This window comes from Peromyscus eremicus, chromosome 2 (assembly GCF_949786415.1).
Source record: "Peromyscus eremicus chromosome 2, PerEre_H2_v1, whole genome shotgun sequence".
In the NCBI taxonomy this organism is placed as follows: domain Eukaryota; kingdom Metazoa; phylum Chordata; class Mammalia; order Rodentia; family Cricetidae; genus Peromyscus; species Peromyscus eremicus.
Window position 1 is genome coordinate 66,002,063 of NC_081417.1, and position 16,181 is coordinate 66,018,243.

Here is a 16,181-nt window from a genome sequence, read left to right on the forward strand (position 1 = left end):
ACTCAGCTGACTTTGGTACCAAAGGCTCTCAAGTTAGCCCGTGTATGTGGTCTCAATCAAATCTGTCCACCTCAGCCTCTGCCTTCCCATATGCCATGCACAGTCACACTCTCAACCTCCAACAAGAGGTTGTCTCTTCCCAATGTCTCTTCCTCTAGCTACGATGTCTTCCCCCCACCCCACCCCCACCCCCACGACTTGATACCCAGTCCCTGTCCAGCAGCAAAGGTCCAAATAACTCCATCATTCTCCTGCCTTCAGTGTCGAATCTAAACCCTTCATCCAGTCACACAGGCGCCTCCACGGTCTGTCATCAGTGCCCTTCATCCCTTTCTCCCAGGCAAAGGCATCTCTTGCCTTCTGGTCTAGGTGGGACTACTGGCCCTGGGGTACCTCCCACTTCCCCCATGAGTCCACCCACCACGAGGTAAGGTCTCTGGTTAAGGAGCTATCTGCCGGAGATTGAGCACTGGCAGGGGCAGAGCCTGCATGACCTGCCCCCTCCCCCTCCCCCCTCCCCCCATCCCCACATCAGGATTTGCCGCGAGGTTCTCAGCCACTCCCAGGGAACCCAAGAGCCAATTGCTGCATGAGTAGGCTGCCGCTGCCTCGGCTCTCACTGCCAGAGTTTGGCTATACTCTTCCAAGGGGAGGCTTTCCCTACTGTGCAGCCAGGTAACCCCCTCCCCCCACAGCCATTTCCTACACTGCTCATGGCCATACAGAGGCTCCAGGGTTCCAGCCTGTGGCCTTTCAAAGGCCTGACAGGAGAGGAGACTCAGAATAAATGACGGAACAGCCAGACTTACTCTTTGTGGACATCTTTATTGCCCTTTATTCTCACAGGCAGGTGGCCACTCTTAGTCTTGTCTCCATTCATGTGGTCAAGACATCAGTTGGACATATCTGGAACAGGAGCACAACCCTGTTACAGAGCAGCCCGGCAGCTTGCCTCCAGCCATCACTCGGACAAGATGGCAGTCGACAGTGTCTGCTGCCTCCTGAAACTGTGGTCCCTCTACTTAGAATTTCTCTCTGGACTGCAGGACACCATCCTGACGGATATGGAAATGGAGAGTGACATCCATGTGTCTTCAGAGGCCCTTGAGGAGGAAGTCAAGGTGGGCCTCGTTACCCCTGAGTCCTTTGCCCAACCAACCCGCATGGGGAGGCCCATGATTGAAGACCCTGCTGTGGATGTGGTCAAGAAGATCCTTCAGTGAGTGTCTACCACTGTGGCTCGGGGGCCCTACTCACCGTAGTACCACAGGAGTGCTGCTCCAGGAGCCTGTGACCTCAGGCCAGGGGCTTCCCCTCTCACACCTCAGTCACTCACTCAAATTCCTGGGTATGCAAGTGGTATGGAGGACCAACAGTTTGTTACCCAGGGCTTGGCCTGGGCTGTTGTCATGGTCACCATGGAAAAGTTCACTTCCTTCCCTTCGGTTTCAGAATTCCTCAGACAAAATCGGCATGCCCGTGTGACAAGGACCGCTCCCACACAGGTAGAAGCACAGGCCCGTGGGTCTCGGGGAAGGGAGTGGCAGGGAGGTTGGTGGCAGCAGCTGCCCATGGTCACCTCTTCTTCTCTGCTCTTGTCCTGGACACTTGTCACCCAAAGCCTTGAAGAAACATCGGTACCGGGGAGAAAAGTCCGTGAAGAAGGCCTTGGCCAGCTCCAGTGCCACCTCAGCAGGGAGGTAAGGATGCAAGGCCATCCCAAACTTCCCCTTCCCAGACGCCCTGGGCCCGCTTGTCCCCAGACAAAGGCCACCCACATAGCTTGTCTTTTGTTCAGACTCTGATCTCTGGTCTCACTTGTACTCACGCTCAGGAGCTGTGTGGGGAGGAGGTGGAGGGGCGCTGTAACATGGGCTTTATTCAGGGCTGAGCTCCTCCTTAGGGGTGGATCACCGCTCCCACACGTTTGTACCTAGAGAAGTGTCTGGGTAGCTATCATTGGGGTAACAGTCCTGCAATCTCCCCACAAGCTGGACAGCATTAGAAAGGGGGGACAGACTGAGCACAGGAGCAGGTGGGTTACAGGAGGACCAGGACATGGTGTCTAAGTCCATGGTCACAAACTAAGCTCTGGAGAGGTCATCCATCACACATGAGCCTCTGGCCACTAGCTCTAGCCCACATATTTTAGGGAAAGCGAATGACAGAAGTCAATGGCTGAGCCAACTTTGGCTCTTTGCTAAGCCCTGGATTGAGTGTGTGTGTGTGTGTGTGTGTGTGTGTGTGTGTGTGTGTGTGAATGATTCCCTGTGTAAATGAATTCACACCTAACTAGAAGCGTTGTATGATTATCTAATGACCCTGACGGCTTTCCTTGAGTCTTCACGGGAAAGAGAGGATGCAAACTTCTGGACCTGACCACCCCTGCCACTTGCTGTCTATCTGGCCTTGGCTGAGACTCAGCAATAAACCCAAAGTTATGGGTTTTTTAGAGAAAAAAGAAATTGAAGAGTGGGGAAGCATCCTGTAGAGCTGTTCTAAAATCCAGTGATCCTGCCCCATAGGTCTCGCAGGCTGTCAGGCATCCCAGGCAGGGTCCAATGGATACAGAACCGCCCCGCGACCCCCCCCCCGCCCCCCGCCACCCAATACAAAGTGCTGACCATCTTTTGTCTCACAGCATGACACGACACACCAAGATCATCAGAATCGACAAAAAGTACCAGGTGCTTGGGGAAAGGCCCCCTCCTCAGGCTGAGTAAGTAGTGGCACACTGTTTCCCCCTGGTGGAATCATTTCCCTCTGTGAGAACTCCTTTTCTCTGTAAGGACAGTGGGGGTGTAGGTGGGGTAAACTTACACATCAAGGTCAGCTTGTCTTAGCTTTAGACGTGTGTTTGTTGAGAGACATTTTCACCAAAAAGCACCCGTTTTCCAGGCTCAGCATTTCATGGTGCCAAGGCACTCTGGAAGTTCGAGGGCTTCGCTTGTGTTCTTTTTTTTTTTTTTTTGGTTTTTCGAGACAGGGTTTCTCTGTGTAGCTTTGCGCCTTTCCTGGAACTCACTTGGTAGCCCAGGCTGGCCTCGAACTCACAGAGATCCGCCTGGCTCTGCCTCCCAAGTGCTGGGATTAAAGGCGTGCGCCACCACCGCCCGGCCGCTTGTGTTCTTTGTTTGTTTTTCTTCTTACAATTTTCCACCCTCTGCTGCATTCCCCTTTTCCGTTATCAGCACTTCAGTGATTAAAGCAAAAGTCAGTTTACTTAATCTAGCTTCTTTTTGGGCAAATCATCGGAATCTCAAGTTGAAGACATCAGAAGCCCTCGGAGAACACCAAGCTCTAGAGTGGAGCCCCACTCTCTCTTCTTGGCAGACTTTGATCCCCACGGGGATCTTACCTCCGGAGCTGGGGAACTATGTGAGGAAGGCTGTCTAACCCAGAGGTGACTCAGGAGAGACCTCACGTTGGCAGCCTGATGTGTCCTCATCCTATGCATGTGACATCCTGTGCCACAGCCGCCCTGACTCCGTTCCCTCCAGTTCTGTGTCATTTTAATTTCTAAAGAGGTGAACTCCCACAACAGTCAAGATACAGAACTGTCCCACCCCTCCAAACACCCCCTCTTATGATTCCTTCTACCACCCCAACACCGAGCAATCAGGAATTTCCTTGGTTTTTCCTTGTAATTTTGTCAGCTGGTGAATGTCAACAAATGGACTTGCAGCATTTGACTTTCTCAGTGACAGCACAATGCCCCGGAGTCCTGTCTTAATCTCACTCGGCTACTCTACAGACTGTCTAAGGCTGCAGAATGTATAAACGTCAGAGATTTATTTCTTACAGTTGGGAAGTTCAGGGAGGAACTACCAGCATGGAGTCAGGCCTGGTGGTTCTGACCTGTAATCCTAGAACCCAGGGGCATGAGGATCACAAGTTTAGCCAGCCTGGGCTATATAGCAAGACCCCGTCTCCAAATGGATCTTTTCATCAGGACCTCATGCTTATGATAACTAATCCACACCCTGATTTTCCAGCATGTCTTAGGGTTTCTATTGCTGTGAAGAGACACCAAGACCACGACAACTCTTATAAAGAAAAATTTGAGGGTGGCTCACGTACAGCTTCAGAGGTTCAGTCCATTATCATCATGAAAGAGAGCATGGCAGTGTGCAGGCAGATGTGGTGTTGGAGCTGACAGTCCTGGTCTTGCAGGCAGGAGGAAATCAACTGAACTGTCACACTAAGTGAAGCTTGAGAAAAAGACTTCAAAGCCCGCCCCCACAGTGACATACCTCTGACAGAAGGTGTGGCCCAGATTAAAGGTGTGCCTTCCATCTTCATGGTCTGGATTAAAGGCTTGTGTTGTCCAGCCTCCTCCAACAAGACCACACTTCCTCCAACAAGGCCACACTTCCTCCAACAAGACCACACTTCCTCCAACAAGGCCATGCCTCCTAATAGTGCCACTCTCTATGAGCTTTTGGGGGCCAAATACAATCAAACTACCACACAACACATGAAATTTATTTTTATTTTATGTGTGTGTTTGCCTGGGTTATGTGTATGCAGGTGCCTGTCAAGGCCAGAAGAGGGCATCAGATCCCTTGCAACTGGAGTTACAGGTGATTGTGAGCTGCCCTGTGGGTGCTGGGAATCAAACCCAGGTCCTCTGGAAGAGCAAGTGCTCTTAACCACTAGTCCAGCTCTTCAGCTCCAGCCAGCTATTTCTATTCCATGGCTGACTTAAAGGCATGATTTTTTTTTTTCTCCATTCCCTGGTGGCTACCAGGGTTTTTGCCTAACCCGTACTGTGTTTTTCTCTTAAACTCTAATAAAATTGTCCTTGAGTTAAAAAAAAAAATCACACCAAAAAGAAGAAACTGTTAGAAATAAACACCCAAGGGAAATGCTCAGCCTCACTGGGACACCAGGAAATGCGCAGGGGACAAGCCCATCCCGTACTTCACCTGTGATTCAATCACCAACTAACCCAGGACTGCAAGGGGGCGGCCAGCTTAGAGAGCGGAAGCAGGTGCCCTGCACTGAGGGCAGGGGTCATCAACAATCATCCTTCTAGAAATCCCAGAAGCCATCAGCAGAGGCTAATGGGGGGCATCAAAGCAGCCATCTACAAGTCTTGATACCTTTCTCCCTAAGAGCTCAGCCTCCCCGAGAAGGAAAAAACTCCTCAAAGTTATTCCATGCAGCTTGTGTTCTGTAGCCAGTTGCTTGGAACTGCTCTGTTCCAAGGAGGAGCCCTACAGGAGACAGAAATGCACGCTCTCAGCAAGAAAACACCCACTGGTGTTCTAAGTGGAGGAAGGCCTGGAAGAGGGTGTATTTAGCCACAAGGACCTTCACAGCACTGAGGTGAACAGCCACACCCTCATTCAGCAGGAGAGATGACTCACAGCTTCAGGCCAGATCCGATCACTGTCGTGGGACCACTTAGGACAAACCAGTGGTGGATGGACACGATCTAGAGAGTGGGGAATTATGACACATACCATCAGGTCCAAGGTCATGTGATGCTAGAGGGGGATCCAGAGCCAGCTCCTGGCAGAGTGGGACCTAGTTGCCACTATTTTTAGGGTTCATCCAAGAACCTGGGACCAGTGTGTCTGGTGACCAGGATGAGTGGGGTCATCTCTCTGGAAGTTACTCAAGGTTACACTCACCAATTGTTCAGTTGTTTGGGGTTCTGTTAGAGTTCTCTCTACCTATAATCTGATGAAACTCCCCTGGGAACACCCCTGGGAACTAGAATGTTTCTCAGCCTTTGTGAAATATGTAAACTTGATTGGTGGATCTTCCTGTCACTCTCAAGGAAGGAAGTCACCTAAGGCTAAGATTCCATTGGACTGGCAAAACACATTGCCTACTGTGCAACAAAACAAAACAAAACAGAACAAAAACCCATGCAATACCTTGTGCTGATTTTTCAGAATTTGAACCTCACATTTCATGTATGCGAAGCAAGCTCTCAGCCCTTCAGCTCTATCTCCTGCTCATCCATGCAGTGCTTTTCATGCCAACTGAAAGTGGCGAAAAAAACTCTGAAATTCCAAAATTCAAAGGATTGCAAACTGTGGTACATCTATATTTAATGATACTCCGCAACCATTGAAGACCATATCCCAATACAGGGGCACTAAGAATTTGATAAATGGACAGAGAATATGTGAAATCCATGTGAAGCTAATTGTGTCTGATTTTAAGTAAAATTAGCTGGAGGAAATGCACTAAAATGTTGGTGTTAATTTCTCCTCACCTAGATGTAATTGCATCTTTTAAAAGTACAATGAGTAAGTTTTGAAATGATAGACCATTGACCAACGTACATAGATTTTAGAATCTGGCGAGTAGTAGTACCACATATGGGCAGCAGTTTCTGGGACACTTCAGAGGCATTGTGAAGTGTAGCTAGAGTTTTCCTGCCTGGCCCACGGTCAGGGCAAATCTCTCTCACCCGCCAGTCCCTCAGCCGCTCAGACCTGACCAAGTAAACACAGAGACTTATATTGCTTACAAACTGTATGGTCCTGGCAGGCTTCTTGCTAACTGTTCTTACAGCTTAAATTAATCCATTTCCATAAATCTATACCTTGCCACATGGCTCGTGGCTTACCGGGATCTTCACATGCGGCTTGTCATGGTGGCGGCTGGCAGTGTCTCTCCCACCCAGCTTCCTGTTCTCTCAATTCTCTTCTCTGTTAGTCCCGCCTATACTTCCTGCCTGGCCACTGGCCAATCAGTGATTTATTTATTGACCAATCAGCAACACATTTGACATACAGACCATCCCACAGCAGTGAAGTGTCAGTGTGCCAAGACTCCATGCACTCTGAAGACATTGGTTCTTCATCTCATTTTTGCTTTTAAAACAGTTGAGCTTATGGGGCATGAAAATCAACCTGTCAACAGAAATTTGCTTTTAAGTCTCTGGTGTCTGAGCCATGCCCTCCCTAATGGCACTTTAGAGTGAGTGGAGGAGGTGCCTGTCTTAGTCAGGGTTATGATTGCTGAGATGAAACACCATGACCAAAACTATCTTGGGGAGGAAAGGTTTATTTCACACACAGTTCCATATAACAGCTCATCATCAAAATCAGTGAGGGAAGGAACTCACACAGGGCAGGAACCTGGAGGCAGGAGCTGATGCAGAGGCCATGGAGGAGTGCTGCTTACTAGCTTGCTCATTATGGCTTGCCCAGCTTGCTTTCTTCTAGAACCCAGGACCACCAGCCCAGGGCTGGCCTCCCCCATCAATCACTAATTAGGAAAATACTTTACAGGCTTGTCTGCAGCTGGATCATATAGAGGCGTTTTCTCAGGTGAGGCTCTCTCCTCTCAGATGACTTTAGCTTGTGTCAGATTGACATAAAACTGCAGTACAGTGCCTCATAGGAGGGCTTACTCATTGGCTTAAACTTTTAATTTACTTTTATTATTATTATGAGAGAGAGTGAATGTGTGTGTGTGTGTGTGTGTGTGTGTGTGTGTGTGTGTGTGTGTGTATAATCAGAGAACAATTTTCAGGAGTTGGTTCTCTCCTGCCCTGTTAGTCCAGGTCTCTCTTCTTGTTTTTGCTGTGTCATGTGCTAATTTCAAGGCGATTCTCCAGTCTCTGCCCCTCTTCTCATCACAGGAGTTCTGGGATTACAGACACACTTCATCTGGCTTTTTTTTTTTAACATGGATCTCGGGATCAAACTCAGGTTTCAGGCTTGCTTGGCAATCAAATTTGAGCCATCTCAAAGCTTTGGCTTGTTATTCGTTACTAATCATTTTTATTGTTATTGTTTTAGACAAAGATTTCAGTAGTTCAGGCTGACCTGGAGCTCAAAGTTAGCCAAGGACGACCTTGAACTCTTCATCACCCTGCCTTGACCTCCTGCTGGAATTATAGGTGCGGGCTATCATGAGCAGCTCCTTCCTTTTTCAAAGAGTGCAGGGGGCCAACCAGTGCAGAGACCACCAGTGCAACCTGAGAAACTTTTCCACTCCACGGTCTTCAGAGTTGGAACTCCAGCACATTAAAATGCAACCACCGAGTGGACTTGTGCATATAGGCATTCATAAATGGGGGCCGTGGACTGTGTGGTCGAGAGCTCCGTGGAGGAGGCACCAAGGGGAAAATGTGTTCATGTTCACAGAAGAAGAAAAGATTTGATTAGTTACTGTGCAAAGTCCCTAGTTAGAGGCCCAAGAGCTAGTTCTGATTAGTTAAACTTAAATTTCATTTTTGTGGACTGTGGCCATCTGTTCATTCTGAGCTCATGCAGGAAATTCAGGTACCAGAGATACATCCATCTAATAATCTCCCAATCAGTATTTTAAATACTTGGTAGACTTACAGTCTGCTGGGAGAGACAGAGATTAATTAGCCAGTCAAACCAATCAATCCCCTACCCACGGATTAGGGCGCTCCAGAGGAGCAGAGAGTATCAGAATCAGGCAATTGAGAACTAGGCACAGAGCAAGGATCAGAAGAAAAGGAACAAATGATGAATGAGACCAAGAAGTTTCTCAGCTTCTTATTTATTTATTTATTTTTTAATTGGGATGTTCAAAGGCCAAGGTCCTGGCAGTAATGAGTAATCAATCCCTAGGCGTGACAGGGTTGGAGAACAACACTCAGAACACTCAGTTGCTTGCTCCTGTCTGTGTTGGTGGTCCGGAAGATGCACCTCACAGACCTGCTTTGTTTGGGTTGCAGGGACTTCAAAAACATCATCCAGACTCTCCTCTGGGAGAGCAACGAGCACCTGCTGTTCGTGGTGGAGGTGAGAGCCGCCTGCAGGCCCTCTGCCTGCCCTGGAAGCCCTCCAGCCCCTCTGCCTCATGTGGTCTGCTTAGCAGGGCACCCGAGGGTCCCACCACCTCAGGACCCTGAGTCTGTTGTCCGTTTGTTTCTTTTTAATGTTTCCTCCTAGAAACTAAACCATCCAGCGTGTCTTTATTCATCTGTCTAACCAGTCCGCATACACTGCTTGGACACAGTTTGGGTGCCAGTTGATGAGTATGCCAAGAGGAACAAACCCAACCTCTGCCCCTCAGGGCCCCAGCAACTCAGACATGGTGGGATGCCATGATCCGGCCACAGCCCGGGTTCAAGTCTGGAGACAGGGGAGAGGCATGGGTGGGAAGGAATGAAGTAGTGTCCACCGACAGCCAGATGAGTTTCACACAAGAGGCCGGCCCTGAGTAGCTCCAGCCGTCTTTATTTACACTTCAAAAACAAGCATGTTTTTCCATACTAACAAACATGTTTTTCTCGCCCTCCAGCGTCAGCCTCTGGCAAAAACAAATATGTTTTACATCAAAACATCTTTTAAACGAAAAACAACGCTTATCATTTTGCTAGCTTGGTCAAATATTGAGCCAGGTACATCCTGTCTTTACAAGGCCAAAAGGTGATAAACATAGGCGCACACTCTCAAGAACAATAATATCGTTCCAAACGTAACAAAGCGTGTTTACAGAAATAGGGGTGATCTGCCATAAGCTGCCTGTATACAGTTAGCTTGTACTTCTTCAGCTGCCCATTAATTTTTGTTGGCTCCAATCCGGTCAGCATTGAATCAGAACAGTTCCCAGGGTCTGGAGTGACAGCTGGTATTTCCAGATAGGAAACCCGAGAAGTATCAGTTCCCAAAGAATTTTAGGGGAAAACATTTGAGAAAAAAAAAAATGGTGTTTCTATGAATGATCACCTCTGTCCCATGAGTGACTGACAAAGTGACCCTAAAAACCACCAGGAGAATTATCAATACTATGAGAGAGAAAAGAGCTCACAAGCTGTGCCGTTCCAGCAGCGTTCTGCGCTCTCTCAAAGTCCACTGGTTCTTGCCGAGTGAGACTTGTCTCCACGGCTTTGCCTCATGGAGACCCATTGGACAAGCACTCATATACTGATCCAAAACTAGGCCACATGGCTCCCAGTAGTGGGACACAGGTAGCCTTGTGGGGCTTGGGCACAGACTGCATGCTGTGCTGCTCTGGCATGTCCCAGAACATACCCAGGTCTCCTGCCTGCCTTCAGCAGGGCTGGGTTCTGCCAGGCAGGACAACCAGTTTGTCTACCTTTGTGGTCCACATCCTGATGCTCTCCAGTAAACACCCAGCCCTGTTCCAGGTTGAGATGCCGTGGACCTGGGTCTCTAGGGCTAACTAGGAGTTTGCCATGCAGGCATTCAAATAGCAAACATGGTCTGTTTGTAGCCATGCTTGGTGGGCTTGGGGTGGGGAAAGGGTGACGCGGCAGAGGTGTGAAAGTCAAGATGGGCTGGCGGGGCCACACGTGATCACCTCTCTCTGGCAGGATTTTTACCGCAAAGAGAAACGCCCAGTCACCAGGCCTGAATGCATGTACGAAAACTTTGACCAGTGTGCTGAGCACATCGTCAAGAAGATCCTGGAATATCAGAATCAGGCGGATGAGTACCACAACTCCTGCCTTCTGGGTAAGTGCCATTCAGCCCGCAGAAGGAACACAGGAGCAGATATGGCCAGGGGTGGACCTCAGCCCACCCTCCCTTTGACTCACTGAGGAGACAGAGGAATAGCCCTGTGAAAAGCCAGCCTCTTGGGGTTAAGAGAAAGCACTATTAAATTTAATTGGGTCAAAAAAATTTTTAAAGGTTCATTGTTTTTTCAGAAATGTAGTTGGTTTTCCACTTTGTGTCTCAGAGCTTGTCATTCCATTCACAGCCCAGCTGACCTTCTCAAGCCAACCTGGCCGCAGGGCCTTTGCTTTGAGGACAACCATAGAGAATGGGATCCCTCTGAGCTCGCTGGGAAACGCTGTCTAATGCTTGGATTCCACTCATTCTACAGTCACGGGCTGTGACCAGGCATTCAGTGGCTTTTAGTTCATTTCCCCAGTTGTCTAACTGCCACCACTGCAGATGTTAGCCCTCATCAACCTACCCCCTCCCAGACCCAAGCAAACAACATCCACATCCATCTGTAATTTTTCTCTCTGTCCTTTTGTGGGATGGAGTCACGTGGCCCCTTGAGACTGTCTTCTTTCGTTTTTTATGGAATGTTTTTGAGGTTATGCATGTTGTGGAGTGTATAGTACTTTAAAAAAAACCACAGAATAATATTCCTCTGTGCAGATCTATCACACTTTATTGGGCTCTGCTGTGTGATTTCAGAGTTAGCAGGGGAGGTGTGTGTGGGGGGAATTAGGAGATAGCCAGACCTGAGGTCAAAACCAAGCCCTGTGACCTCCCAGCTGTATGACTTTGGCAAAGTAATTCTACCTCTCTGAGCCTCCATTTCTTATCTGTAAGGTGGAGGAAGTAACAAAGTTGCCACGAAGGCTTCTTTTTTGGATTAATCCCTCACAGGGAATGACTGGCCAGAACCAGTGACTGTAGAATGAGAAAAAGCCAAGCCATAGACAGCGTTTCCCAGTGAACTCAGAGGGATCTCATTCTCTGTTTGTCCTCAAAGCAAAGGCCCTGTGGTCAGGTGGTCTTGGGAAGTACTGTAGACAGTGTCCCTCTCTTGTAGATGCCTAATCCTGTTGTTGGTTGGTCTTTTGGCTCTTTTTGGGGGGCCTGCCACCCAGCTCCCAAATAAATCCCACATGGAGGCTTATTCTTACTTATAAATGCCCAGCCTTAGCTTGATTTAGTTTCTAGCCAGCTTTCCTTATCTTAAATTATCTCTCCTACCTTTTGCCTCTGGGCTTTTCCCTTTCTCTAACTTCTGTAAATCTTACTTACTCCGTGGCTGGCTGTGTAGCTGGGTGGCTGACCACTGGAGTCCTCCTCCTCCTCTGGCTCCTAGATCTTCCACCTCTCTTTCCAGATTTCTCCCTCTATATACTCTCTCTGCTTGTCAGCCCTGCCTGTCCTTTCTCCTGCCTTGTTATTGACCAGTTCTTTATTAGACCATCAGGTGTTTCAGACAGCCACATCAACACAGCTTCACAGAGTTAAACAAATGCAACAAAAACAAAAGTAATACACCTTAAAAAATATTCTACTACATAATCTGTTGGTGGAGATTTCTATTCCCTTTGGCATAGCAGCCCAGCACCTGCCCTGTCTCCTACTGAGGGCATATAAAGTGCTGGAAACAGTATTTGGGACATAAAATCTTTTAAAGTTCTCATAAAGTATGAGACACATAAAAACCAAAAATAAGTGAGAACAGAAACTGTAATAAATGGAGCAGAGACCCTGGCTTCTGCCCTAAATCCATAGGACCTGGAGCCCCCTCTTTCAGTCAGTGCACTAAGAACAGGAGACACATGCTAAGACCACCATAGCTGGAGTTTTCTCCGGTCTGTCCGGGCCCGTGGTCAGGACAAATCTCTCTCACCTGCCAGTCCTGCAGCCATGTTTTCCTGGTCCTGCCAGGCTTCTGTGGCCCTACGGCTGATTGGACACAAGTAAACACATAGAAGCTTATATTAATTAAAACTGCTTGGCCATTAGCTCAGGCTAACTATTGACTAGCTCTTACACTTAAATTAACCCATAATTCTTATCTATGTTTAGCCACATGGCTTGATACCTTTTCCCAGTTCTGCCTTCACATCTTGCTTCCTCTGTGTCTTGTTGGCGACTCCTGACTCAGCCTTCCTCTTCCCAGAATTCTCCTTGTCTGTTTATCCCGCCTGTACTTCCTGCCTGGCTACTGGCCAGTCAGCTTTTTATTTATCAACCAATCAGAGCAACACATTCACAGCATACACAACAATATCCACAGCAGACCACCCAAGATGGGATGTTTCATGTAAAGCTAGGACCACAAGGCTCTGCCTGCAGAGCAGGGCAATGGAGACTCAAACTCCTCAGCTCAGGCCAGTGAGGCACAAAGTCCGGGCCCCCATCTACTAGAATCAAACACCTCAGCAGAAACCTTGGTAATGGATGATGCAAACAAGATATAAAAGGCTCCACTGGGGATCCCAAGCAGAAGTGTAGTCCTGATGTGGTTTCTCAACCCAATTCATACTTAATGAAACACAAATTCTATTTTATGGAAGTCATTCAAAAGGATCTGAGACAGATACCCCAGCTTCAAGCTACCATTCTCTGACAGTGTCCAGAATTTGCTTATTACTGAGGCACCCTCAGACCTCAAACCTGCCTTTGCCTCAGCCCTCCACCTCCCACAGATAAAGTTCCCAAAGCACTCACCGTGATTGCAAAGCACTTGGAGTCAGAGGCCCAGAATGAGAGCAGCAAAGATTCCAGACACTGAAGGAACCTCAGACACAGCTAGCGTGTGGTGGCCCATACCTTCGATTCCAGCACTAGGGAGGCTGAGGCAGGGTTTCAAAGTCAGAGGTAGCTGGGCTACATGGTAAGACTAGGGGAAGAATGAGGGGAGAATAAAAAGGAGGTGGAAAGAGAAGAATGGGAAGAGGAGGGGAGAGGAGGAGAGAAGGAAGGAGGGAGGGAAAAAGGGAGGGGAGTACTAGGCACAAAATAGAGATGACGTGTTTATAGTTAAATAAAAGGGGAAACTGGAAACACAGGAGTAAGATACTACAGAAATGACCAATTAGATGCCAAAGAGAGTGAAATAGAACTTCTAAAAAGGAAACATCAAGAGCTGACATTGTAAAATGATGTAAAACCTGGTGTGCGGCCAGGTTTTACATAGCTGAAGGTGGAATTGGCGAACTGGAAGGCAGCTGCAGAGGAAATATCCTGCAGGACAGGGAGATGAAAACATGAGAGGTAGAGATATAGGAATGACAGAGTAGGTCTTAGCCTCTGACTGTTTGGAGGTACAGGAGAGGGAGAGAAAAGTCGAGGCAATGCCCAAAGAGGTCATAGATGGGAACTTGTCCAAGCTGATGAAAGACAACACATTTTAAGCACATGGAGAAGGATCCCTCTGCATTTGCTTAACCATCACTTTCCATCTTGGTCCAACTGTGGGTCTCCTTTTGATGGAGTAGCTCTTATCACACCGGAGACCAATCTTTTCCCTTTTTATTTATTTTTATTTATTTTATTTTTAGAAGACATAGCCTCAGCAACTTACATCTCCCTTGCCAAGTCCCTGATATCCTGCCTCCAATTCCTGCAGAATTACGTGCCCAGGTGAGGAGGTTTGAGGAGCTGCTGCCCCAGGTGTGTTGGCTGGTGACCGAAAACTTCAAGGAACAGCATTGGAACAAGTTTTGCACATCCATGAAGGAGATTCGGGAGCAGTTTGAGCAGCAGCAGAATCAACTGGAGAAGAGGAAGGTGAAGGTTGCAGGACCAGGAGTGCAGGGGGTTGAGAATGGAGGCAGGGTGTGAGTGGAGGCTGAGTCCAGGACCAGGAGTGCAGGGGATTGAGAATGGAGGCAGGGTGTGAGTGGAGGCTGAGTCCAGGACCAGGAGTCCAGGGTGTTGAGAACGGAGGCAGGGTGTGAGTGGAGGCTGAGTCCAGGGCCAGGAGTGCAGGGGGTTGAGAATGGAGGCAGGGTGTGAGTGGAGGCTGAGTCCAGGACCAGGAGTGCAGGGGGTTGAGAATGGAGGCAGGGTGTGAGTGGAGGCTGAGTCCAGGACCAGGAGTGCAGGGGGTTGAGAATGGAGGCAGGCAGGGTGTGAGTGGAGGCTGAGTCCAGGGCCAGGAGTGCAGGGGGTTGAGAATGGAGGCAGGGTGTGAGTGGAGGCTGAGTCCAGGACCAGGAGTGCAGGGGGTTGAGAATGGAGGCAGGGTGTGAGTGGAGGCTGAGTCCAGGACCAAGAGTGCAGGGGGTTGAGAATGGAGGCAGGGTGTGAGCAAGAAGAACTAGGTTTGGGGATTGCTGGGGACAGGGGACACTGGTGAATTAGTAACTGAGCCAATGCTTATTGGTAGAAGGCATTCACCAAACTCTAGGCTGTGTTGGAAATCTTTGGTAGGGCCTTGGTCATTGAGATCAATGACAGTTCCACAATGTGCCTTGGTGCTATGGGATGTGATTGGTGCTGGTTTTATTGAACTAAAGGTCCAGATTGGGCTGGAGCAGATGCTCAGCTCAACCTTCTCTCCAACCCTCAGAGTTGGTACCAGCCACCCTCCCACCTTGTCCTCACTGCCACTCAGTCCTCTTTCTACACTCAGATCACAGGACATATCTCTGTGGATATGGCCTTAGTTGACAGAAGACATTGGTCCTGATTTCAAAGTCTGGCTCAAAATCTCTGCTCATTTCTGACTTGTTTGATTGAAGGATGAGAATGCCCAGAAGCTCCATCCAAATCTTGGCCACCCCATATATGCCCATCAAATGGAGTCCCTACACATTGTGGAGAAGCTAAGACAGGAAGAGCTGGACCGGGTGATCCACACAAACCAGGAGAAGATGGAGGTGAGTGCTGCCATTCAGTCTCCATCCCAGGTGCTGAGGGCCGTACTCCCCTTCAGAAAGCTGGACCTGACAGTTGGTACCTGAGCCAGTGCACACAAAATGACAGGTCTTTTTGATAGATTAACTGGTCATTATGGGATGTTTGCATTACTTTGATTTTATCTGTTTATTTGAGACAGGGTCTCTCTATATAGTCCTGACTGTCCTAGAATTTGCCATGTAGACCAGGCTGGCCTCAAGCTCAGAAAGTGTCTCCCAAGTGCTGGGATTAAAGGCATGGGCCACCATGTCCGGCCATACTTTGACTACTGAATTATTTACAAAAACTAGTGATGACCATTTTCTTCAGGATCCATACCTCCTTTTATTTTTCTGTTTGGTGAATTGTCTGTGCCTTGGCCATTTCTGGATTGTGTGTGTGTGCTGGGGGGAGGTGTGTGTGAACACGTATGCACGTGCATGTGAAAAGCAGAGGTCAGTGTAGGGTGTTGTTCCTTAGGAGCAGTGGAACAGCCAGCCCGTTTCAAGAGACAAGGTCTCTCACTGAACCTGGAACTCACCAAGTCAGCTAGGCTGGCTGCCTTAGGAATCCCTTTCTCTTCCCTCAGTTCCAGGACTGTGGCACATACCCTCACACCCAGCTTTTTTTGTGAGTGTGGGGATTGAACTTGGGTCCTCATTCTTTTGTGGCAAGTTATTTACCCACTGAGATATTTCTCCAGCCCCTCTGAATCCTTTCTTAGTCTCAAACCAGACCAGATGTTGGGGAGGTCTCTGGGCTCCGAGGACCAGGTGCTAGTTAACCCTAATGTGGTTGTTAACGTGGTGTTGGGGGTGCCTTGCCAGGAGACTCTCTGACAGGGCCAACTCTACCCTCCCTCTGCCTGCCTGGGAGCAGAGA

The 16,181-nt window shown here is 48.7% G+C and overlaps 1 protein-coding gene across 1 annotated transcript in view; it reads left to right on the top strand.

Moving 5' to 3' along the window:
• Ccdc180 (coiled-coil domain containing 180) overlaps positions 1 to 16,181 on the top strand; it is a 55,361-nt gene that overhangs the window by 34,185 nt on the left and 4,995 nt on the right. Inside the window, exons 24-31 of the mRNA XM_059255799.1 lie at positions 1,047 to 1,219; positions 1,453 to 1,505; positions 1,622 to 1,700; positions 2,642 to 2,719; positions 8,681 to 8,747; positions 10,286 to 10,427; positions 14,026 to 14,186; positions 15,143 to 15,280. Of these exons, the coding sequence (XP_059111782.1) occupies positions 1,047 to 1,219; positions 1,453 to 1,505; positions 1,622 to 1,700; positions 2,642 to 2,719; positions 8,681 to 8,747; positions 10,286 to 10,427; positions 14,026 to 14,186; positions 15,143 to 15,280 (891 nt within the window). The remainder of the gene's footprint in view (positions 1 to 1,046; positions 1,220 to 1,452; positions 1,506 to 1,621; positions 1,701 to 2,641; positions 2,720 to 8,680; positions 8,748 to 10,285; positions 10,428 to 14,025; positions 14,187 to 15,142; positions 15,281 to 16,181) is intronic.